Below are 23,815 nucleotides of genomic sequence, written 5' to 3'. Positions count from 1 at the left end.
CTCCCCTGTCTCTTTTGCTCCCAGCAGTCATTTAAAGTAAGCCTCTACACTCCACCAAACGCACACATCCACACACACTGAGGGAATTAGTTCTGGGCTGGGCAGGCTGCTGTTAATTAGGTCAGTCTGAGAGCTGTAGAGTTGGGCCGGGCCAGGATGAGTATGGTGATGGTACTGTAGGCCTCTCAGAGGGAGCTACTTCTCCACTCTGCTCTGCTCCCCCACTCACATCAATATTGCACGATCTGAAGCGCTTCCTCTCTCCCAGACAATACTTTCCACCAATCGTTGGCCTGGAACCAGAAAAGCAGAGGCAAAACACATCTGAGTGCAATTGAACAATAACTCCCCAATCACACTGGGCTCTATTCTCCTCCCGCCTGGCTAGCCTCGCTCTACCACCCTGCTTCAATCTCTGACAGTCTGTATTTTTATTACTCAGCTATCCAAGTCAATTAGACTAACTCCTCAGTAAAAACACCAGAAAAAAAGTCAGTTTGCCACGGTCTATGTTGATATCCTTTAATACGGCTGTCATTGTTGCACGTGGGTGATTATAGTGGGATGTTAAAATGATTGGTGGTAGACTGGCATCTAGCATCCTCCACAAACAAGTTAGGAAGAGCCAGTCAGACACAACCCAATGGCTTTACAGTTCTACAGTGGCTGTGAATTCACTGCCTACCGTCCGTCCTATGGCCAGAGTTGAGATCCACATCCATCTGCAGCACCACTCACCTGGGGCTGTCACAGTGGCGGATGGAGGAGGACACTCCTCCCCCACAGGTACGGCTGCACTCCTCCCAGGGGGTCCAGAGACCCCACCCGCCGTCCACGCCCTCTGGCCGGGTCCCGTAGGCCACACACACCCTCTTATAGCACCACTGTAACACACAGAAGACTAATGAAATAAAAACCAAACACACCCCCCCCCCCACCTCATTTCTGCTGATCATGGAACATTCCAGTGCTTACCCCTTTCTCTATGGTATTGGTTTGACAGATGGTTCCTTCTGCAGCGGGTATGCTGCTGGTGATGCAGCGGTTGCTCTTGCTCATGCACCACAGCTCACTGCAGACTTCCTGCAGACACAGGGAGAGCTGTCAGAGTGTGTCCATTTCAGACCATATAGAGACAACAGGCCCTGATGAGCTCAGCCAAGAGGGCCCACTGACCCGGAGCAGACGGCACCAGCGGTTGGTTCAACTACTTCTGGGCTCTGTGGTGCTAATGTATTTAAGGCTTTTACAACGGCAATAAAACACAGTGCCATAAGTTATTGTACTGACTGCATAGTATCAATGATAATGACACTATAAAGTACTATTTTGTGCCAGATGTCTGTTCACTCAGCTGTCGGGCCAATAAAATAGACCATCTAATAAGAAGATGTCATACAATAAAGATAGCACAAGACTTCTTCATAAACTCTTCAACATGGGGCCAAAAAACAGTGGGACTGGTTAAAAAGAACATGTCAACTCTAGCTAGGAGACAAATAAATAGCAGTGTGGCTAGTGGCTACTCTGTCTGCCTTCATGCTGCACTGATCACAGTGGGCAGAGAGCCAGAGATATGACAGAGAGGAGAGCTGGCCTACAAACGGTGGAGAGGAGAGACGCATGTCTGCTCTGGAGTAGGGGAAGGCGGGAGAGGACATACGATGCACGTGGTACTGATGGATCAGAAGATTTGGGTCAGTATAATTTCTACATGGTCACACACATAGTACTAAATGGATCTGTCAGATAAAAAGGACCATGCAGCCTTATCAGGCGAGTTAGAAGAGGAAGGTGAGTAGGTACCCCGTATTTACACTGCCGAGACTTCACTCCGTACTGGAAGCGGCACTGCTCGTCTGCATCGTAGGCCTGGCCGGGGGCCGTGGTGGGGTACACAAACTCCTGCTTCGGTGGGACGTTGTTGAGGCATGAACCCATACCTGAGCTGTAGGGAAACAGACAGGAGACTAGAATGAAAACGGGCCCAACAAACCTGGACCTCACCCACAATGTACTTGGCTGTTTAATCTATCCCACTGTCCACACATAACAAACCCTGCAACTCCCTTTAATATCCTGTGTATTGGAGGTCAGACTCACTCCAGGAAGTTGGTGATGTAGTCTCGGCTGCAGGCGGACCAGACGAAGGGGTTGGTCTTCATGGTGATGTGTGCAGCCATCAGCTTGGCTGTCTCCTGACTGCGGGAGCCACAGGCGTTGCCCACTCCGTCATGGTTCATCCCAAACCTGCAGGGAGACAGATGGTACTGCGTTGATATATCTCCTGGGTGACTGAGCATGAGTGCAAAAGTTATTGGGGGGTATTGGTGATGTATCGAGTAAAAGGAAATGTTTTGCTCAAACATCCTCTCCCTGTTAAAATCATATTAACACCATGAGTGCGAAACTGGGCCTGTGCAGATTTTAACAGACAGCAAAGTGTCTCTGTGCTCTGCTCTCTCTGTCTGACACAGACTTCCATATGCACTGTAAAATACAAGGCCCACCGTCTAGACAGCCCCAGGGTACAAGCACCCCATCCAGTTCAAAAGGTACCTGGACTAGCCATTAGGGGGGAGCACCAATGGGTTTGCCACCTGTGAAAATACCTCAGGCCTGTGTCCACACGTAGGTAAATGGCACACTCAATTACTTAGTGGACTTTCAAAAATGATACCAAGTCATGGCTTTTGAAAGTAAAATATCAGAGCAAATCTAACAGAATCCTCTTTCATGGCAGGGTATGAAGAGGTTTGGAAATGACATACATGTCCAGTGGACATGTCCGATGTTACTCAGGCATACGCCTAGATAAATATGTATGCATGACTAAGTGAGGCAGATCGGCTGGTACGCCAGGCCAGCAAGTAAAACAAAGTGTCTTGGAGGGAAGACACAAAAGCCATGCCTACTGCCAGGCCCGGAGGTAGGCCCAGAATGATATACGGTACCAGCCACACTCGTAACTTGTTCTAAATATGACAAAGAAAATATAAAGCTATTAACAAGTTGTGTATTTGCTCAAACATCCTCTCCCTGTTAAAATCATATTAACACCATGAGTGCGAAACTGGGCCTGTGCAGATTTTAACAGACAGCAAAGTCTGCAAAAATCGCTGAAGTTGGAGACTTTTATCTCCCTCACCAACGTCAAACATCTGCTATATGAGCAGCTAACCGATCGCTGCAGCTGTCCATAGTCTATCGGTAAATAGCCCACCCATTTTTACCTACCTCATCCCCATACTGTTTTTATTTATTTCCTTTTCTGCTCTTTTGCACACCAGTATCTCTACCTGCACATGACCATCTGATCATTTATCACTCCAGTGTTAATCTGCTAAATTGTAATTATTCGCCTACCTCCTTATGCCTTTTGCACACAATGTATATAGACTCTTTGTTTTCTACTGTGTTATTGACTTGTTAATTGTTTACTCCATGTGTAACTCTGTGTTGTCTGTTCACACTGCTATGCTTTATCTTGGCCAGGTCGCAGTTGTAAATGAGAACTTGTTCTCAACTAGCCTACCTGGTTAAATAAAGGTGGTCTCAACTAGCCTACCTGGTTAAATAAAGGTGTTCTCAACTAGCCTACCTGGTTAAATAAAGGTGTTCTCAACTAGCCTACCTGGTTAAATAAAGGTGTTCTCAACTAGCCTACCTGGTTAAATAAAGGTGAAATAAAATACAAATAAAAAAAATTGATGGAAATAACTGATAGTTACGTAAGTTCTCCCTCTGGTACAGCTGTAATCTAACAGCAATCTCACACTGAGGCTGGGCCAGTTTAGCCCAGGTCAGTGCAGGGGTGGGGGGAATGGGCGAGTTGGGTGAGAGACTAGGCCAGTTTAGCCCAGGTCAGTGCAGGGGTGGGGGGAATGGGCGAGTTGGGTGAGAGACTAGGCCAGTTTAGCCCAGGTCAGCTCAGGGGTGGGGGGAATGGGCGAGTTGGGTGAGAGACTAGGCCAGTTTAGCCCAGGTCAGTGCAGGGGTGGGGGGAATGGGCGAGTTGGGTGAGAGACTAGGCCAGTTTAGCCCAGGTCAGTGCAGGGGTGGGGGGAATGGGCGAGTTGGGTGAGAGACTAGGCCAGTTTAGCCCAGGTCAGCACAGGGGTGGGGGGAATGGGCGAGTTGGGTGAGAGACTAGGCCAGTTTAGCCCAGGTCAGTGCAGGGGTGGGGGGAATGGGCGAGTTGGGTGAGAGACTAGGCCAGTTTAGCCCAGGTCAGTGCAGGGGTGGGGGGAATGGGCGAGTTGGGTGAGAGACTAGGCCAGTTTAGCCCAGGTCAGTGCAGGGGTGGGGGGAATGGGCGAGTTGGGTGAGAGACTAGGCCAGTTTAGCCCAGGTCAGTGCAGGGGTGGGGGGAATGGGCGAGTTGGGTGAGAGACTAGGCCAGTTTAGCCCAGTTCAGCACAGGGGTGGGGGGAATGGGCGAGTTGGGTGAGAGACTAGGCCAGTTTAGCCCAGGTCAGCACAGGGGTGGGGGGAATGGGCGAGTTGGGTGAGAGACTAGGCCAGTTTAGCCCAGGTCAGTGCAGGGGTGGGGGGAATGGGCGAGTTGGGTGAGAGACTAGGCCAGTTTAGCCCAGGTCAGCGCAGGGGTGGGGGGAATGGGCGAGTTGGGTGAGAGACTAGGCCAGTTTAGCCCAGTTCAGCACAGGGGTGGGGGGAATGGGCGAGTTGGGTGAGAGACTAGGCCAGTTTAGCCCAGTTCAGCACAGGGGTGGGGGGAATGGGCGAGTTGGGTGAGAGACTAGGCCAGTTTAGCCCAGGTCAGTGCAGGGGTGGGGGGAATGGGCGAGTTGGGTGAGAGACTAGGCCAGTTTAGCCCAGTTCAGCGCAGGGGTGGGGGGAATGGGCGAGTTGGGTGAGAGGCTGGGCCAGTTTAGCCCAGGTCAGCACAGGGGTCGGGGGAATGGGCGAGTTGGGTGAGAGGCTGGGCCAGTTTAGCCCAGGTCAGCACAGGGGTGGGGGGAATGGGCGAGTTGGGTGAGAGGCTGGGCCAGTTTAGCCCAGGTCAGCGCAGGGGTGGGGGGAATGGGCGAGTTGGATGAGAGACTGGGCCAGTTTAGCCCAGGTCAGCACAGAGGTGGGGGGATGGGCGAGTTGGGTGAGAGGCTGGGGCAGAAGCCAGGATAGGGGCAGGGTTTCCTATGAGGGGTCACAGGTAACACCAATGAAAGAGTGGTTTATTGAAACAGCCAAGGTCCATAAAGACCAAAGGGTTTGTCAAAGGTGATGAAGGCTATAACTGTTACTGGGGCCCTGAATGTCAGGGACAAGTCAGGGCCCCAGTGATGAGGGACATTAGGGTGATATAGGGGATGTGGGTGAGCGTCTTACGTGTGTCCTATCTCGTGGGCGATGGTGAAAGCTGTGGCCAGCCCGATGTCCTCGTTGATACTGCAGCTCCTCTCTGGCTCACACATCCCCCCCACTGGAGCTAGACCTGGGAAAGAGCGACACACAATACGGTCTCTAACATACATGTCAATTCCAATGCACGCATTCTGAAGCACATACAGGGGTGATACAAGTAAAAAATACATACATTTACATGCTTAACTAAAACCTACAATTCTGCATCTACATGTCACTTGAAGACTGTGCTAGTCAGTCATGCTGGTCAGTCATGCTGGTCAGTCATGCTGGTCAGTCATGCTGCAGCAGAGATATGTTAGGTAGGTACTTAATAGTGAGGGAGTGCAAAGTCCAAATGAGGGCAGTTTCCTGAGTCACATCCCCTCCCCTGGCATCGCTAGATTATATACAGTCTGACACTGAAGCCCAGTGCTTCCCAACAAGCAGCCTGTGTGTGTGCAGTGTGTGCCCAGGGTTAGCCCTCTCCTGGGCTGTGCGGGCAGGTTTAACCAAAGGTCCTACCTAGGGTTCCACATGGCTTGTTCTTGTAGATGCAGATGTCGTACCTGGGAACAGGAAGGAAAATAAACTGTTAACTAAAATGAATACTCTGGCAGTCGGTGCGTCCACACCCTGACACGCACTCACACTAAAACATACAGTGGGGAGAACAAGTTTTTGATAAATCAGAAAAGCAGAACTTAATATTTGGTACAGAAACCTTTGTTTGCAACTACAGAGATCATACGTTTCCTGTAGTTCTTGACCAGGTTTGCACACACTGCAGCAGGGATTTTGTCCCACTCCTCCATACAGACCTTCTCCAGATCCTTCAGGTTTCCGGGCTGTCACTGGGCAATACGGACATTCAGCTCCCTCCAAAGATTTTCTATTGGGTTCAGGTCTGGAGACTGGCTAGGCCACTCCAGGACCTTGAGATGCTTCTTACGGAGCCTCTCCTTAGTTGCCCTGGCTGTGTGTTTTGGGTCGTTGTGATGCTGGAAGACCCAGCCACAACCAATCTTCAATGCTCTTACTGAGGGAAGGAGGTTGTTGGCCAAGATCTCGCGATACATGGCCCCATCCATCCTCCCCTCAATACGGTGCAGTCGTCCTGTCCCCTTTGCAGAAAAGCATCCCCAAAGAATGATGTTTCCACCTCCATGCTTCATGGTTGGGATGGTGTTCTTGGGGTTGTACTCATCCTTCTTCCTCCAAACACAGCGAGTGGAGTTTAGACCAAAAAGCTCTATTTTTGTCTCATCAGACCACATGACCTACTCCCATTCCTCCTCTGGATCATCCAGATGGTCATTGGCAAACTTCAGACGGGCCTGGACATGCGCTGGCTTGAGCAGGGGGACCTTGCGTGCGCTGCAGGATTTTAATCCATGACGGCGTAGTGTTACTAATGGTTTTCTTTGAGACTGTGGTCACAGCTCTCTTCAGGTCATTGACCAGGTCCTGCCGTGTAGTTCTGGGCTGATCCCTCACCTTCCTCATGATCATTGATGCCACACGAGGTGAGATCTTGCATGGAGCCCCAGACCGAGGGTGATTGACCGTCATCTTGAACTTCTTCCATTTTCTAATAATTGCGCCAACAGTTGTTGCCTCCCCACAAGCTGGTTGCCTATTGTCCTGTAGCCCATCCCAGCCTTGTGCAGGTCTACAATTTTATTCCTGATGTCCTTACACAGCTCTCTGGTCTTGGCCATTGTGGAGAGGTTGGAGTCTGTTTGATCGAGTGTGTGGACATGTGTCTTTTATACAGGTAACGAGTTCAAACAGGCGCAGTTAATACAGGTAATGAGTGGAGAACAGGAGGGCTTCTTGAAGAAAACCTAACAGGTCTGTGAGAGCTGTAATTCTTTCTGGTTGGTAGGTGATCAAATACTTATGTCATGCAATAAAATGCAAATTAATTACTTTAAAATCATACGATGTGATTTTCTGGATTTTTGTAGATTCCGTCTCTCATAGTTGAAGTGCACCTATGATAAAAAATACAGACCTCTACATGCTTTGTAAGTAGGAAAACCTGCAAAATCGGCAGTGTATCAAATACTTGTTCTCCCCACTGTACATTCAGCAAAATGCACTCAAACATGTCATCACACACACGAAGACTCTCACACATACACACTCTCCTCTCTCGCTGTCACTTTCTCCCTCCCCTCCCCTCACTCTCTCTCTCTCTGGCACTAAGCCCTATGGACACATAGCAGACCTGATAAGTAACTGATACGGTCTGAACAATGGCAGGAAATAAAAGGACGGTCACTAAAAGGATGGTTACTTTATTTTCCATCCCTCTTTGATAAAAGTCTTCATATAAAGAACCTGTTCTCACAGACCAAACATCCCAAGATACTCAAAGCTACTAGGAACAGGGGCCCATGCATGGGCAGAGGAGTGTTTTTCAGTGAGTAGTGCTCTGTTGTATCTCTCTGCATGCAGTATTGTGTTTCCACTGCTGTTTCCCCCCCTAAATAGAGTGCCTCACTAAACTGCACTTTGCTTCCTTGGCCCAGCTCTTGACTGTCAGATTCAAGGCAGCTGTGCTCTGATTCTCTCTCTCTCTCTCTCTCTCATTCTTTCTCCCTCTCTACAACGCTCCATCTCCAGATGCTCAGTTGAGCATAACAGCCTAGGTTTCGTCACTGACTTCGTCAGGAAAATGACAGGCCATGAGGCAAGGAAGGTGTCAGTGAACCTCGAGGCATCTCAAGGGCAGAATATTGAGTCAGTTCTTACTAAAACCGTAAATAAGGATTTGAGCACAATATATTTTGTTTGTCCAATAGACACAGTGGTGGATCATTAAGGAATTAGGCTAGAGAGGTTTCATTATGTGCATCGTTAACCTCCACATACAACACCCGTTCCGCCAAACACATTCTGTTAAAGGGACCCAAAGCACACACATCCCTGGGTCGCTCCTCTTTTCAATTCACTGCAGCTCGTGACTGGAACGAGCTGCAACAAACTCTCAAACTGGACAATCTACTCATTCAAAGACTCATGGACACTTACTGATAGTTGTGGCTGCTTTGCGTGATGTATTGTTGTCTCTACCTTCTTGCCCTTTGTGCTGTTGTCTGTGCCCAATAATGTTTGTACCCTCTTTTGTGCTGCTACCATGTTGTGCTGCTGCCATGTTGTGTTGCTACCATGTTGTTGTCATGCTGTGTTGCTGCCATGCTATGGTGTGGTCTTAGGTCTCTCTTTATGTAGCGTTGTGTTGTCTCTTGTTGTGATGTGTGTTTTGTCATATATATATATATATTTTTTTATCCCAGCCCATGTCCCTGCAGGAGGCCTTTTTGCCTTTTGGTTGGCCATCATTGCGCATAAGAATTTGTTCCTAACTGACTTGCCTCGTTAAATAAAGGTCAAATAAAAAATGTAAAAGTCAATTGACAATGCTAGAGGGTGCCTTTCAGTACTTAGATCAGTATTCTGTCTTGAGATCTGTGCACTTCTCTCAAATTTTCACAACATTTTCCCATTGGCCTCAATTAATGCTTTACGCGAAAGTCAAGAGTTGTGAACACTGAATCACTAAGAATGTTCCGGTGCTGTGAGTGCTGACCTGGTGATGAGCACGGCAGTGTCGTGGTGAGCGATGCCGTTGTCTGGGATGGCGTTCCCATTGCCATTCCGGTTCTGGATGGATTTCTGCCACTTACAGAAGCTGTCCAGGGACTTCCCTGCATGGTGGTTAATCTCTAGAGTCGGCTGACAGAGACAGAGAGGGAATACTGAAATCAACATATTCAGTAACAGAGTACAGTGAAATAATCAAATTACAGTATGATCACTTTTAGGTTTTCATAGATAAGCCACTTTTACTATCTGCCACCACCTGACAATCATTTATAAGCCAGAGGGAGTAATGAGACAGACATTCCCCAGGTGGTCCAATAATTAATTTCCCCTACATAAACAGAATTGATCAGTACAACCATAGCTGTGCAATGAGCCTAGTATTGGGCAGCCCAGCCTTCTGCCACGAGGCTATTGAACTGGACTGATGAGGACAGGAGCTTCTACTGCTTTGCTGTCCCTCTGCCATTAGCAGCCCTGGCAGGGGGAGGGAATACTCTCCTGGCTACAGCTGAGAATGCTCGTAACACAGGAATGCACATGGTGATGACATAACTAGTAATTGTCATATCCCACAATCCATCTCTGGGCTCAGTGGGCTGGCTGGCCTGTTTTGTTTTCCAGGGGCAGTTTTCAGCTGGAAGTCTCTGCTCTGGGAGACAACTTTTGGTCTTACCCCAATCTCAACAGACCGAACGGCAAGAATAATACTAATACTGCTGCTAATGATCATGACACTTGTTTATTTGTCAGATGACATACTGTATACCAGGGGCAAATGTCAGCTATCTGGTATGAATCATACAGGTTGTTAGCCCCTTAAACTCGTGGAAATTGCCCATATGGATAGGGCCAAATTGAAATGTTTCTTACAGAAGAAATATTAAAACCATATGCATGACCATGGTAGCAATTGGTGAAATTATCAGACCAAAAGGTGAGGACACAACAGTTCACCTGACAGGACTGAGTCCAAACATTACACTGTTGATTTTATGTGCATTTGACATTTACTGTACTTTTCACAGCATTTGTCAATAATGAAATCTGAAAATACCCTGGATACATTCAGCAAACGTAATAAGAATTTAATATACATTTTGTACTATAGGTAAGAAAAAACAATTACAAGGGTTTGAGTGAGAGGTCTCACTGGTGTCTCCAAGTGGCCACACACCTCTCCAAACTGCACAGTTCCTAAGTCATTCCATTGCACTTTTATGGCTCAAGGAAAGAGCCTTCCACTCTAAGGCTCTTTATTTTTAGCTCTCCTAGCTTTACTATTGAGGAACTGATGCTGAAGCAAGCACACTTATAGATGTTTGTTTGGAACACAGACCTGTGTCCCCACCATCACACGATTACTGTTGTTTACACAATCCAAACATTTTCATTATACTATAAATCGCAGTCTGGGTCAGGTGGGCATCATTTGAAAGCTTGTTCTATTGCCAACATGGCTATCTGAGTAATAAAATGCAATCTTACAGTGTTAGGCTTTCAAAAGGCACTTCAGACAAGCAGATTGTAATTTTGGTGCGCAGAGACAGGAGTCATGAGTTCATTCAGGTGTGTGTTCCGCCTCAAACTTTCTTCACAATACGACAAAACAATATTTTATACAACGGGTGGGTCTAATCCTGAATGCTGATTGGTTAAATGCGCATTCCAGCCGGTGTCTATTCCACAAGTTACCACCACTATGGCATTAAAATGCCTATTTACTCTGTTCCATCTGACTGCACAATCCACTGTCTCATCAGCCCAGCCAGGCACTTTATAAACTTGATCTCATCTATAAAAAGCATCTAGATGTTATCTCACTCTCCCTCTTTTAGAGTAACATTTCGTTTTCAACAACGAGATTTGTAAAAACCTTGCAGTCTGTCTCTCCGACATTTGCAACATTGTTTCAATATTGAAATTCGATCTCCTCTCCCGTAGTAATGAACGTGTAGGGGTCAGGGTTCGGGAAGAGACAGACAGGCAGGCAGTGTTTCTCAGCCAGTTGAAATCATGAATCAGCTGGCATCATTTTTATGGATATATACAAAGAAATGTCAATAGATTTTTTTTTACAATGAAACGAAGTGCAGCTAGTTTGCAGTCTTCCCAGCTTCAGTTTGAAAAGATGTTGTTAGATGTGTTAGCTCCTCTGAACAACAGTATGACGAGAGAACACATTTTCTTTGCCAGGCGAAATCGTGCCTCATTACCTCATTGTTATGGATGTGTAAGCTTAAACAAATGCAGCTACTGTGGCAATGGAACGGTTTGCCAGCCCTCGACCTTGTCTCGTACCAGCAGTTCCAAAAGAATATTTACTAAATAATCGAAAGTAAAAATATATATAAAATACATCTCTGTGAAACGGAGAAACTGAGCTCTGATGTCATGTGTAGCATGTACAGCCATTGTCTTCCAATTAAGGCGCTAATCAATGACTAAATCTATCAATTTCAACCTGGGCATATACGGGATGACAGGGACTGTCAACCTGAGCATATACGGGATGACGTGGCCTGTCAACCGGAGCATATACGGGATGACATGGACTGTCAACCTGAGCATATACGGAAGGACAGGTGCTGTCAACCAGAGTATATACGGGATGACAGGGTGCTGTCAACCTGAGCATATACGGGATGACAGGTGCTGTCAACTTGAGCATATACGGGATGACAGAGGTGTCAACCGGAGCATACACGGGATGACAGGGAGGTCAACCGGAGCTTATACGGGATGACAAAGAAGGTGAGTTGGAAAGGTTATTAGACTGCCACAGTACCTTCACTGCAAACCCACTAGTAATACCCTTTCTAATGCCCTTTGAAGCTTAATGTCCACATTAGGCCAGAGAGTGTAACCCTGTCCTGGCACTCAGTCTGACCGCATGCCGTTAGCATCACAGTGCCGTGGCCTGGCTGGCTGGCCTGCTGGACTGGACAGGGATCAAGAACATGACGTGACATTCATGTCAACCACCAGGCAGCAGGTGGACAGAACACTAGACCACAGTGACGCCCGCCTGCACCGGCCTCATATTTAGCTTTTTATTTGAACTTTTCTAGGGCACTAATGTACGTCATAGCAACAGCCGAGAGGTCACCAGCAACAACAAGTGCAGTCATGGCTGGGCCGCCTGGCAGGTCGCTCTCTCTCCACCACCGCAAATGGCTCCACTTACAAGACATTTTCTGCTGGGAGCAGGGGAGGAAGGACACTTAAGCCAATAATTTGACACAAACAAGGAGCTCATAGATGCTGGTCTAGACAACAGGCTGGACTGAACTAGGAGTGAGATGCAGAGAGGAGGCAGGGTGGATGGATGCAGACCCCATTGAAAGGAAGAGGTTTCTCCGGGATGGGTCTAGAAGAGAATACCTGGTCCTCCATGAGCAGGATGAGACGAGTCACCACGATGTTCACTGCGTTCCCCAGGCTAGAATCCTGGAACAGTTTGGCAACCTGACCTCCAGGGAAACAAGAAAAGACCAGTCTTAAAAAGAGCTGACATCATTCATCACTACCACTTACAACCTAGAAACTTGTGTAATTTGGTTACTTTACAATACACTCTTGTAGTTTAATTTCTTCTGTTTGGGATTTTGTGACAGGATGGATGCAACCTGGTGTGGAACAATAAAATAAGGCCAACCATTCATGAAATACATTCCATTCCTGAGTGTGTGCTTGGCCATCTGATGGACAGGGTGTGAAGTGATACCCTGTGAAGCAATACTACTACACGTCATGACCTCGACTACACTATCTGTAGAACCATTCAATACAGTAACAACAATCCTAGACTCAATCCTAAACACAGACAAAGTGGACAGGACAAGTATTTTCCAGGTTTTACACCCTGCCAGTTGTAGTGATCTGGCTCGATGTGAAACTTACAATATTCATGACAGCCAGGATGTACTGCTCGATGTCCCGGCGGCCATGGTACCCCACCATCATCTTGTCGGCCACCACCAGTGTTTCTACGTAGCGCTCTCTGCTCACAGACCTCTTCAGGGGCAGCTGGCCTCGGCCAATGGGGTTGGGAGGTGTCTTCAGAGTCCTCTGCCACCAGGCCATACCTTTCCCTGGCTTCTCATCTGAAGAACGGTCACAAAGAGGGGTTAATGGCATTGAGAGAAGAGAGGGTACACCACCTGAGAAGAGTGGCATTAATGTGCATGTATTAAAACCAGGTTATTATGTCCTGTAAACTGAGACTGCTGTACAGCCGATATCATAAATGACTGTTTGCTGATCTAATTAATCGTAACCTGTAAAACATGAGAGTTTGAAGGGGCATGTTGTACCCAGGACCCAGACAGCTCTACCTACCGATGACCCCACAGGATTGGTCCATGTACTGGTGGCGAAGAGATGACCTCTTGTAGACCACATGGGGGCGGCTCTCCCCCCTCGTGAGGTTTTCGGGCGGGGTCAGAGGCTCGATGATATACTCCTCACCCCCTGCCACGATCACCCCCTGCTGGAAAAGTCAGGGAAGCAGAGGTGAGCCAGGCGCCCTCTGAAGGTTGGTGGTGACATGACAAAAACTGACATCGCTGGTGACTGGCAGGCCCATTACAGTAGCATACTGGAGGTCTCTGTCTGTCTACAGCCAGTCTCTAACATCTCACCTCCCCTCAGTGGAAACAGTACAGTACATAACTATCCCTGGCCTGGGATGATAATCATATCAGTCTCTCATCAACCTGGGCCTAAACAAGTACAGGCCCTCACCTCTCCCAGACATGTCTGTAGGTCAGATACATAGGGAGAGTGATCCTATCTGAGTATTTCCGCAGAGAGGAGACAGGGAGACACTTCCCCTGATTAGATCTCTTGGCTGCAGCCTCTGAGGTCACAGTGAGTGTTTCCCCCCTGGCCCTCTCTAGTCGCTACAATAGCAGCGCACTTTCACAGTGCACCTAATCCTGTAATGTGTTTAGTGATGCTCTCGTGGACACACAGCGGATTCCCTGCTGAATTAAGTTATGCTAGTCTGACCACAAGTAATTACGCGTAGGGCTTATTAACACTTTGTGAGCAGATTTAATCCTTGGTTGCATTTAGCCCTGTTATTATGGGCCCAATTAGTTATTAGCTGTAAAGGGATCACAAGAATAGATGGATAAGGAGAATGCTTTCATGTGTCAAAAGGCAGATTGGAATTGGGTCATTTGACTGATTTTATTATTTCAAAAGGGTCTGCTGTGGGCGAAGGTGCTAGCTGGCTACTGGATGGTCTGGACGTCCAGCTGTGAACATGCCTTAGTGACATTATGAGTTGTGACCAGCAGGGGAAGTCTGGTGATAACAATGGGCTTTGGTAATCCCTTGTTTACACAAGTGCATTACTGCTCCAGAATAGCATGTGGTCCAGACAGGTGCCCTGGTCTAGTCCAGGATCCAGGGTCAGAGCTATCCTAGTACACAGAATCATAATGTTACACTCAGAGGGAGAGGATTCCTCTGGAGCTCCATTAGCCCTGGGTCCCCTGAGGCCAAGGACAGCAGAACAAGGCAACAGAGCAACAGGCCAATAGGACAACAGGCCAGTGGTGCTAACAGTACTAGATGGGTCAGGTTCTTACCAGGCCATTACAGTTGCTGAGGGCCACCTTGCTAGAGTGGGGCTGATCCTGCAGATGGCCTACATAGAGACACTGAAGGGCGTAAGGGTGGCTCCAGGCCAGACGCCCCCTCCTCCAGTACTCTACACGGAACTGATGGGACAGCAGGCCCCCCTGCAGGGTCAGGTTGAGGAGAAAGTTGGTTGTGGGGGTAGAGAGCTGGTAGTACAGCTGGGACAGGTCCTGTTGCTGGTCCTCAGCACTACGGCGGCTCCGCCGATGGTGGTTGGGGCTGTCTGCACCCCCATCCCCTGTGTGCAGGGTCTCGCCCTGCGGCCCCACACGAACCGGGATGGCAATCTCATACTGGCCCAGGCTAGACAGGAACGTAGCTGGAGAGAGACAGAGAGAGGAGACAGAGCACAAACACTCACAGTCAATGACATTTCAAATACATTTTGGTAGAATATACAGTATGTGCATTATCATCACAGCTTAAAGCTTATGGGGACAGACCTCAGTCAGTAGTGACTAGTGGGATTCTTGAGGACTTCTCAGTCCACGCTATTCCTCCCAAGGCTGTCTCCATAGCAACCCTGAAATCCTATACTTCCTATCTCTGGCTGCGGGCCCGGAGATTTATTGTCCAAACACGGTGCTCCAAACACTGCACTAACAGGGGAAAGGTCAACAGAAATTAGCCCAGTTTTCATCAAGGCCTTTTGCCTTGTTTTGTGGAAAAACAGCCCTCCCCACTGAGAGTAAACAGGCAGGGATTAGTGTCTGTACCGTGAGTCCGGACCCAGGCTCTCTGTTTATGTGGCCAGGCCAGCTTAAATAAACAGCAAGCACCATTAGAGGCCCCCTCCAACCCCATTTCACATCCTTCAGCACATTCTGCAACAGTCAGTTATATGAGCTTTGAATTCCTCTACTACAACATTTCAGACAATTGCCCCACATAAAAAGTGGTATTTTCATGGTATTTTCACAGGGTCAAAAGTATCTGGCCCAGGAAAGCCTCCTGGAGGACTGGAGGGGACTCGGAGGGCAGCGGTCAGATAAAGTAGACCAGTCAAATATCTGGAAGGTCTTAATGAGGCATATTTTCAAAAGTGTACTGTACCCCTACTCTCCCCTCCTCCATGGTTCTACAGCTATACAGCTGCTCCTCGTGCCCTCCCTGCTCTGTGCAATAGCTCTCTCTCTCTCTGCAGCGCAGCAGTAATCTGTCCAGCAACCTGATAAACCTGTCTAATTAATGAGTGAGGCAGCTAGTGGCCTGACTGGGCTCCACCACTGCTTCCATAAGGCTACCATTCTGCTGCCAGACCCCTCCCAACGCACTGTGCCCACATGTACAGGGTACTTCAAAGGGGAAATATGGCGGGTACAATGGAAAATAGGGGAGCGAAGTTGGCTAACTACAGTATAAGTGTACAGTAGGTCCTAGTCTGGTCTGAAGGGTCGCGTGGCGTCTGATCCTCTCCCAGGTCCCCTACAACTGATGGAAAGCTGCTCCCAGCTCTCTAGCACCACAGGGCGAACCACTTCTCTAATTCTTTTGATCTATTATCTAATCACTAGGAGGAGGAAACTATTATTACTCACCAATAAACCCAACCGGTAACAGAGAGAGGCCCATAAAAGAATAGAGGTCTGCAGAGTGTTCACCTTTTGTAAAATAAACTGTCATAAAGCACTACCCAGGGTTCAGTTTATTTTAGCTTTCAGAAGAAAATAACCTTAATTAGACTCTTTAAAAAAAGAGAAGGAAATGAGAACAGTGGCCTTTTTACTGTAGCGTTCCCAGAGAGGAGCTTCTCTCTCTCATCCATGCCTGGCTGAAAAAGTCCATCTCTGCCTCGGTTACCATAGGGCCCTGTCAGCAGTTCCTCTGCTCATAACTCTGCTCTCAGCTCTGCCTGCCTGTCTTGCTCTCTCCCTGTCTCCCTGTCTGTCTGTCTGTCTGTCTCCCTTCCTGTCTCCCTCCATGTCTCTCTCCCTGTCGGCCTGTCTGTCTGTCTCCATGTCACCCTGTCAGCCTGTCTGACTGCCTGTCTGTCTATCCCCCCTCTGTGTCTCCCTCTCTATCACCCTGTCTGTCTCCGTGTCTGTCTCCCAGTCTGTCTCCCACTATGTCTACCTTACTGTCTGTCTGTCTGTCTGTCAGTCTGTCTGTCAGTCTGTCTATCAGTCTGTCTGTCAGTCTGTCGGTCACGCCTCTGCCTGGGACAGTTGACTGGCTGAGTTATGAGGCCGCGTTGCGGAGCCTCAGTCTGAGTCTGAGAGAAAGGTTATATATACACTCCATGCAATGGCTTAATAACACTAAACTAAATGACTTAATGCCACTACCACGGTGGCTTACCTCATTATTCGCTTATTTCAAAGAAATAGGGAAATAACATTTTTTCCGAAAAAGCCCAACTCTCCAACTACGCCATGTCTACATATTTGTCCTCTCCTTCTTTTAAATAAACACAAAGCCTAGCCAAATATACTCTGCAGCTTGTCATGAAGTGCAGCAGCAAATATAGACAGATTCCGTGCCCCCCATTTTCAAATGTTCTGTTTTTGTTGAAGGTTTTAATCTAGAATGACTGAAAGGGGAGACCATTCTCAGTTAGATAACAACTAACGCTTGACCAGAAGTCAATATCCATTGTAGGAGACTAGCATGGAGGAATCTAACAGTGGTGCTGAAATGTAGAACACCAGACGTACTGTACTAAACAGCCTGTCCTGAATTTATTTCACAGCCGTAACAAATTAAGCATTGACCTACTTGTTGCATTTTCTAGTGAATACTTGTGACAAAAGATAACTCATAAAAATGAGTACCATCCATCATCAACAGAGCTGGTTTCAGTTTTGGGTTAGAAAGGTGTTCTTCTAGAGCGTGTTTAAACAGAGGAGATGAATGAATGGTCCTGTGGTGGTTTTCAAGGAAGCAGTGTAGCAAACTATTGGAAACAGATGACTTGCAGGGTGCAGAGGTTAAGCATAAGAAATGCACAATCAGTGCCTTGTTCTGTAATGGACACTCTGGGTATTTATGTCCGTGCCTCAAGGGGATTGGTCTAGCTGAGGAGAGGTGAGGGGGGCGTGTGGCTCTCCGTCTCTGGAGTTGATTTGTGAGAGCAGGGTTCAAGTTCAGCAGGGCTACTGCCCTGGAGTGTTGCTCAGCTCAGAGGAGGCCCTCAACACTGTATGGAAGAGTTCAATGAACAGGTCCGTTACCTCTGTTCAACTGTCTAAGTGACTGGAAATGTTGAACCACTTTCACAGTCCAGAAGAGGGAATAATACCAATTCCCCAATGAATATGACAGTAATAATAACATAATCATAGTGTGTATTCATGACAAACATTGACACAGTTAAACATTTCCATGTATGTCAAACAAAAGAGAAGAAAGTAGTCGGCTCACCGTGTGACTGGGTGAACTTTTCAGCAGTCTGACTTTCTGCGACCTCGGTGGCAACCATGACGATGATGACAACAATGCAGGCCAAGATCCTCCATACCGTTTCCATGGTTACTACAGCAAGCTTCAGTGCAGTCCCCAGGCCTCTGTCCCAACATGTCTTCTGCCCTCTGATGCCCCTCGCTCACCAGTGGGACGCAGCGAACTCACGGGCCATTGCAGCAGGATAGACCTCTAGAGACTGGACTGGAGCGCTCTGGACACACAGCCTCTCTGCTTCTCTCTCTGGTAGGACCAAAGTCAAAGGAAGATGGAGAGACTGCCTCCAAGCATAGCAGAGTCTATAATGTACTGTGGCCTCCCTGTGGAAGAGAAACAGGTTAGTGTGAGGGGAGATTGGGGGAGGGAGAGAGAGAGCATGAGATCTCCCTGACCCAAATGGTCCCCATCTGACAACACAAACATATCTAGTCTGTAGTCAGTGACTCAAGAACAGCCACCTCCCACTGCGTCTTCAGTTGATCAATCACTCCAGGAAAACACTGGCTGACAATCTAGGGACCAGGGTAAGCAAGTCTCGACCTGGGTGCCCTGTGTCTCTTTTATTCTTCTGCTCACAGGAAAGAGAAAGGAAGGTATTGATCTTTTAAAACGCTGTGCTTAGGCTGAGAGGAGCTGGAAGTGGGTGTTATGTCAGTGGCTGTGGGGGAAAATGACCCAATTTGAGACAAGCAGTGGGTTACTTCCACACTCACTGTTGACCTCATGTGACCTGGCCACTTCACAAGGAAGAAGCAGTCACACACAGCAAGAATAGGCCATTAGCCATAGATCAGGCTTTTTTGGGAGATTAAAAATAGCCTTTAAAAAAGCAACATTGGTTCTTATTACATCACAACACTAAAGATGTCCCATCCCCCATCACACTTTGAAGTGTACAGAGGAGTTAAAAGCCTGGATGAGGAGTCCTATTTACAGTAACATTGTGACATTTGTTCCTAAGCCTTTTTGGCAATGTCATTGAGAGGCCCAAACTTAATCTTTGATAACCTTCCCTCAAGCTACACTGCCTACCCTGCTCCCTGCCTCTATCATTCTTTCAGTGTGTCTGGGTAGAGAACAGAGAAGAAGCCACACTGGCCCAGATGGCTGGCGACAAACCAACTGCAGGCAAAGGTAACCGGAAGCAGATGGGAAACGATTTGGCGACGAAAGTGAGGAAACAAGTAGCCTCCTGACAAAACAAATATGAAAAAGGGAGTGCAAAGCTCAAGGGGCTGTAAGAGAGACAGAGAGAGCTGGGATAGCCATTCTTAAATACTACGTGTGTGGAGAGAAGGAGAGAGATAGAGAGCTGGGATAGCCATTCTTAAATACTACGTGTGTGGAGAGAAGGAGAGAGATAGAGAGAGAGAGAGAGCTGGGATAGCCATTCTTAAATACTACGTGTGTGGAGAGAAGGAGAGAGATAGAGAGAGAGAGCTGGGATAGCCATTCTTAAATACTACGTGTGTGGAGAGAAGGAGAGAGATAGAGAGCTGGGATAGCCATTCTTAAATACTACGTGTGTGGAGAGAAGGAGAGAGATAGAGAGAGAGAGAGAGCTGGGATAGCCATTCTTAAATACTACGTGTGTGGAGAGAAGGAGAGAGATAGAGAGAGAGAGAGAGCTGGGATAGCCATTCTTAAATACTACGTGTGTGTGGAGAGAAGGAGAGAGATAGAGAGAGAGAGAGAGCTGGGATAGCCATTCTTAAATACTACGTGTGTGTGGAGAGAAGGAGAGAGATAGAGAGAGAGAGCTGGGATAGCCATTCTTAAATACTACGTGTGTGGAGAGAGAGAGAGAGAAGCAGAAATAAACAAGAATCTTTGCACCTTCTGAAAAAATGTAAGCTTTCTCTGTGCCTGGATTAAGGTTCACCTCTCTCTGACTGCTTTCGGAGTTCTGTAGATCACTGCACATATCCAGCTCCAGAGACAGCCTGGCCTGAAGCTTTGCCATGTTGTGTACACCATATATTCATATATTCATTCATCTAGCTAATGAACAATGATTCATTTGTTCAAGCACAAGTAAGACACAACTGACCTGGCCCATTTGAAAATGAGCAGCTGAAGCTTTTCACACTTATAGTCTGCTCATAATCAGACAATGCTGACTACCATACAATCTACAGACGTAGCTGACATAGAGAGGTGAGTGGGATAGAAGGACGCTTAATGTGCCACTGGTTTCCCTGCAGTGCAGTGGTTCACAGTACAGTACCGTACGGAATGTGGTCCTAAAACAGTGAGGCGGCTTTGTGTTCTCACTTCCCTTAAATGTGGAGCAACTGTAAGCCCCTCTCCTCTCCATCTCCACAGCCCTCGCACTTTTTGCCCTATCCGCCCCCTTCCTCAAGGCTTTTTTCAGTCATTTCCTGCTTGGCCAAACTCTCCTATATTTTCATTACTTCTTGTTGGAGTCTCATTTTATTGTGGGGTTATTAGACTTGGAGCAAGATATCAAATGTTTTCATTCAAACTCTTCTTCATCTTGTTTACTAAAACAAAGCCCACATAAATCAGCCCCCCTATCATTGCCTTTGTGTCTTTAAACAAAGCTGCTTAAAAGCTTTACTGACTGTCTTCAAGTTGTCTCTACACTCACTAAATCATTGTACACTCACTAAATCATTGCTCAATTAAGAAACATGACAAAAAAAAATCAGGTAATTTGTACTCTCTCTTGAAAGGGATTTTGTCATTTGTCTTTGTGGGTCTGTTTTGTAGCAGTTTTCCATTGGGAAAAAAACCTCAATGTGTTTGTCATTTGGCTAATACAACCATAATCCTGTAAGTACTGTTGGCATTTTGTAATATATTCCACTTAGCAGACGCTTTTATCATTTCCTTAGACGAGTACCTCTGATCAAATCAAATCAAATCAAATTTATTTATATAGCCCTTCGTACATCAGCTGATATCTCAAAGTGCTGTACAGAAACCCAGCCTAAAACCCCAAACAGCAAGCAATGCAGGTGGAGAAGCACGTGAAGCAAGCATTTGATCATTTTGAATGCCTAATTGTGGCAATGGCGAGTTCAGAAATTGGAATGGGCTGTATACAGCTCAATTATAATGTGGTCAGAGTGCTTTTTAAAGGCAAGACAAGGAGGTATTTGTGGACAACAGTAGAAGAGACATTAGACAGGGAGTTGTAAATTGCAATTTCAGGGTGGGCCAAAGTCATAATGTAGTCTGGACCATAAGCTTTTCAACATATCTACTGGATTGGAGAAGGCAGTGAAACGTATGTTTTTGCAGACTATGTATAGTGACCCTGCCAGGAACTGTACAGACAGGCAGAATAGACCACACTAATCAAACCCATATGACTTGCTCAATGTAAAGGCTCTCTCTAGGAAATGCTGCTCAGTCCCCTGCTCAGCTCCTAACACCGCCCTCTGTGTGCTCCTCTGAAGAAACCACTATGATTGTCTACTCTTCCTGTCACTCCTCTCTGATATTAGACTTACTCTTTTGATGTCTCATTTGTCATTCCTATTTGAGTAGGGGAGTGTGGCATCTTTACTGTACTGTAAACACATCAACACTAAGTGAAAACTGGGAGCTCATGCAGCACATGGCCTAGAAACTTGTTTCACCCTGACAGCAGTCACTCCCTCAGAAGTGGTGTAGAAAAGCAAGCTCAATTGACACGACTCCCCCATGTTAAGCCTTGCACAACAAACAACAGATGAGGGGCTAAAAATAATATGGAGAATAAAGGGAGGGATCTCAGTCTAAAACACTGTCCTGAAATAAAATAAAAGTGGGAACATAAACAACTAGGCTTGTCAGACAGCCAAGGATGCGCACTCTGGAAATGAGCTTAAGTCAAAGACAATATTTTGTGAGAGCTGGCTTGGACTCACTGAGTCAGCCAACAACTCTAAAGACTATACAAAAGATCATAGGCAGTTTAAGTCTTGAGTTTCACATTTCTCATACTACACACACCCAGAAGACAACAACAGACCACAGATTTGTCAATTTGCCTCAGCCAGTTGAGAGACCTAGGAACCTCACATGCTGATTAAACACTGCCCAGCCCTACCATGGTGAAAATATTGGATATGAAGGGCATTCACAATATGAACAAAACATCAATCATTTTAGTGACAGATTCTTACCATAAGTGTTTTTAATTAACCCAGCAATAGCAACATTTGAGTTTTGTTACAAAAGAGATCACTAGCCTAATCAGCAACAGGTCACTTCTGGGTCAGTGTCATAAATCTGTTTATTGCTTGAGGAAGAAGAAGTGGTGGGCACTGATCTGCAAGGGAAAAGTACCAGATATACAGGAAACACCAACATTAAGTGTCTTAATAGGGCAATGGGCCACAAACCAGAACAGCTTCAATGCACCTTGGCATAGATTCTACAAGTGTCTGGAACTCTACTGGAGGGATGCGTCATTCTTCCATGAGAAATTCCATCATTGGTGTTTTGTTGATGGTGGTGGAAAACGCTGTCTCAGTCACTGATCCAGAATCTCCTATAAGTGTTAAATTGGGTTGAGGTCCAGTGACTGAGATGGCCGTAGGCATATGGTTGACATTGTTTTCATGCTCATCAAACCATTCAGTGAACACTCGTGCCCTGTGAAAGCATAGTCATGGTAGCCAAAATAATGGCCTGCCCAGCATTTTTATACATGACCCTAAGCATGATGTTACATCACTGTGTTCACTGTGTAATGCAACTCCTTCAAGGTACTTTTTAGTTACAATATTTGTTTGATGTGTGAGAGAGAGAGAGAGAGAGAGAGAGAGAGAGAGAGAGAGAGAGAGAGAGAGAGAGAGAGAGAGAGAAACCCTCAGAACTATGTGGATTAACTGCTGCTGTCTGGAATCAACCAAGCAAAATCCCTCATCGCCCACATGGGTTCAGCTTTACAAATAACGGTCCTCACTTCACTTAACTGAATCTAACAAATGGGGGAAAATGTCTGGATCCTTGACAGTTTCTTCATTTTAACCTCAATGCAATTAAACAAGGAAATATCCCCCAACAATGTTGTTAATTCAAAAGATTTTACTTTACTGAGAAATCAACACCATGACAAAATGCCAGTCTGACTACCTGATAATTCCCATGCAAATTTTCGAGTTGTGCAAAATTACTTTAAATAGCTGGAAAAGCATATGTAAGACTTCGAATGAAGTCGTCAAACATTTTTACGGAATCGACTGTACTCTCATAACATAGACAAAAGTGAACACTAGGTTTATGAAATATGAGTTTAAAAGAAGTTTCAAATTAGGGTCCAGTACCTTTTCCTTCTCCCTGTCCAAGTTCACTATGGTCACCTTTCAGGGTTTCCGGTGTCTTTCTCTTGATTTACTTCTAGACGTGTCAGTTACCTTGAAAAGTTATGTCTGTATTGAGCGGATGATCGTACAGTGCGTGGACCTCTCTTGCTCCCAGGGTCTCACTGCCACAGATACGCGCTGGATGCCTGCGCGCTCGCTCTCACTGCTGCGTACTAAACCAGGAAGTAAAAATGGTAATGGCCGCGTCTGTACACTACGCACAGAGGAGCTACACCAAAGATGTTTGCCGATACCGTGCTTCAGAAAACGAAGGGCCCCAAGAAGGGGATGTTTTAAAACACAACTATAACCAAAATTCTGCAATAACATATACATACATTCATTTTGTTCTTAATGGTCGACTTATTTTATAATATACTAGTTCGATTAAAAAGTTTAGGCTACATGCTTTCTTTGAAAGAAATGCGACTTCCCTAATAGTAATAGCCTGATAACGCAGTTTACAT

General features: G+C 46.6%; 1 protein-coding gene across 2 annotated transcripts in view; it reads right to left on the bottom strand.

Moving 5' to 3' along the window:
• The window catches only part of adamts10 (ADAM metallopeptidase with thrombospondin type 1 motif, 10), a 53,606-nt gene extending 30,072 nt beyond the window's left edge, over nucleotides 1-23,534 (bottom strand). For both annotated transcript variants that reach the window (XM_020499024.2, XM_020499025.2), the window contains exons 1-14: nucleotides 23,310-23,534; nucleotides 17,989-18,347; nucleotides 14,577-14,947; nucleotides 13,318-13,468; nucleotides 12,880-13,082; nucleotides 12,361-12,444; nucleotides 8,963-9,108; nucleotides 5,890-5,933; nucleotides 5,350-5,455; nucleotides 2,104-2,250; nucleotides 1,807-1,948; nucleotides 976-1,083; nucleotides 739-884; nucleotides 230-293 (exon numbers count right to left, since the gene is read on the bottom strand). In XM_020499024.2, the coding sequence (XP_020354613.1) occupies nucleotides 230-293; nucleotides 739-884; nucleotides 976-1,083; nucleotides 1,807-1,948; nucleotides 2,104-2,250; nucleotides 5,350-5,455; nucleotides 5,890-5,933; nucleotides 8,963-9,108; nucleotides 12,361-12,444; nucleotides 12,880-13,082; nucleotides 13,318-13,468; nucleotides 14,577-14,947; nucleotides 17,989-18,094 (1,818 nt within the window). In that variant the 5' untranslated portion in view covers nucleotides 18,095-18,347; nucleotides 23,310-23,534. The remainder of the gene's footprint in view (nucleotides 1-229; nucleotides 294-738; nucleotides 885-975; nucleotides 1,084-1,806; nucleotides 1,949-2,103; nucleotides 2,251-5,349; nucleotides 5,456-5,889; nucleotides 5,934-8,962; nucleotides 9,109-12,360; nucleotides 12,445-12,879; nucleotides 13,083-13,317; nucleotides 13,469-14,576; nucleotides 14,948-17,988; nucleotides 18,348-23,309) is intronic.
• Nucleotides 23,535-23,815: the final 281 nt, after the last annotated feature.

This window comes from Oncorhynchus kisutch, linkage group LG13 (assembly GCF_002021735.2).
Source record: "Oncorhynchus kisutch isolate 150728-3 linkage group LG13, Okis_V2, whole genome shotgun sequence".
Taxonomy (NCBI): Eukaryota; Metazoa; Chordata; class Actinopteri; order Salmoniformes; family Salmonidae; genus Oncorhynchus; species Oncorhynchus kisutch.
This window is presented reverse-complemented; position numbering and strand designations above follow the sequence as displayed.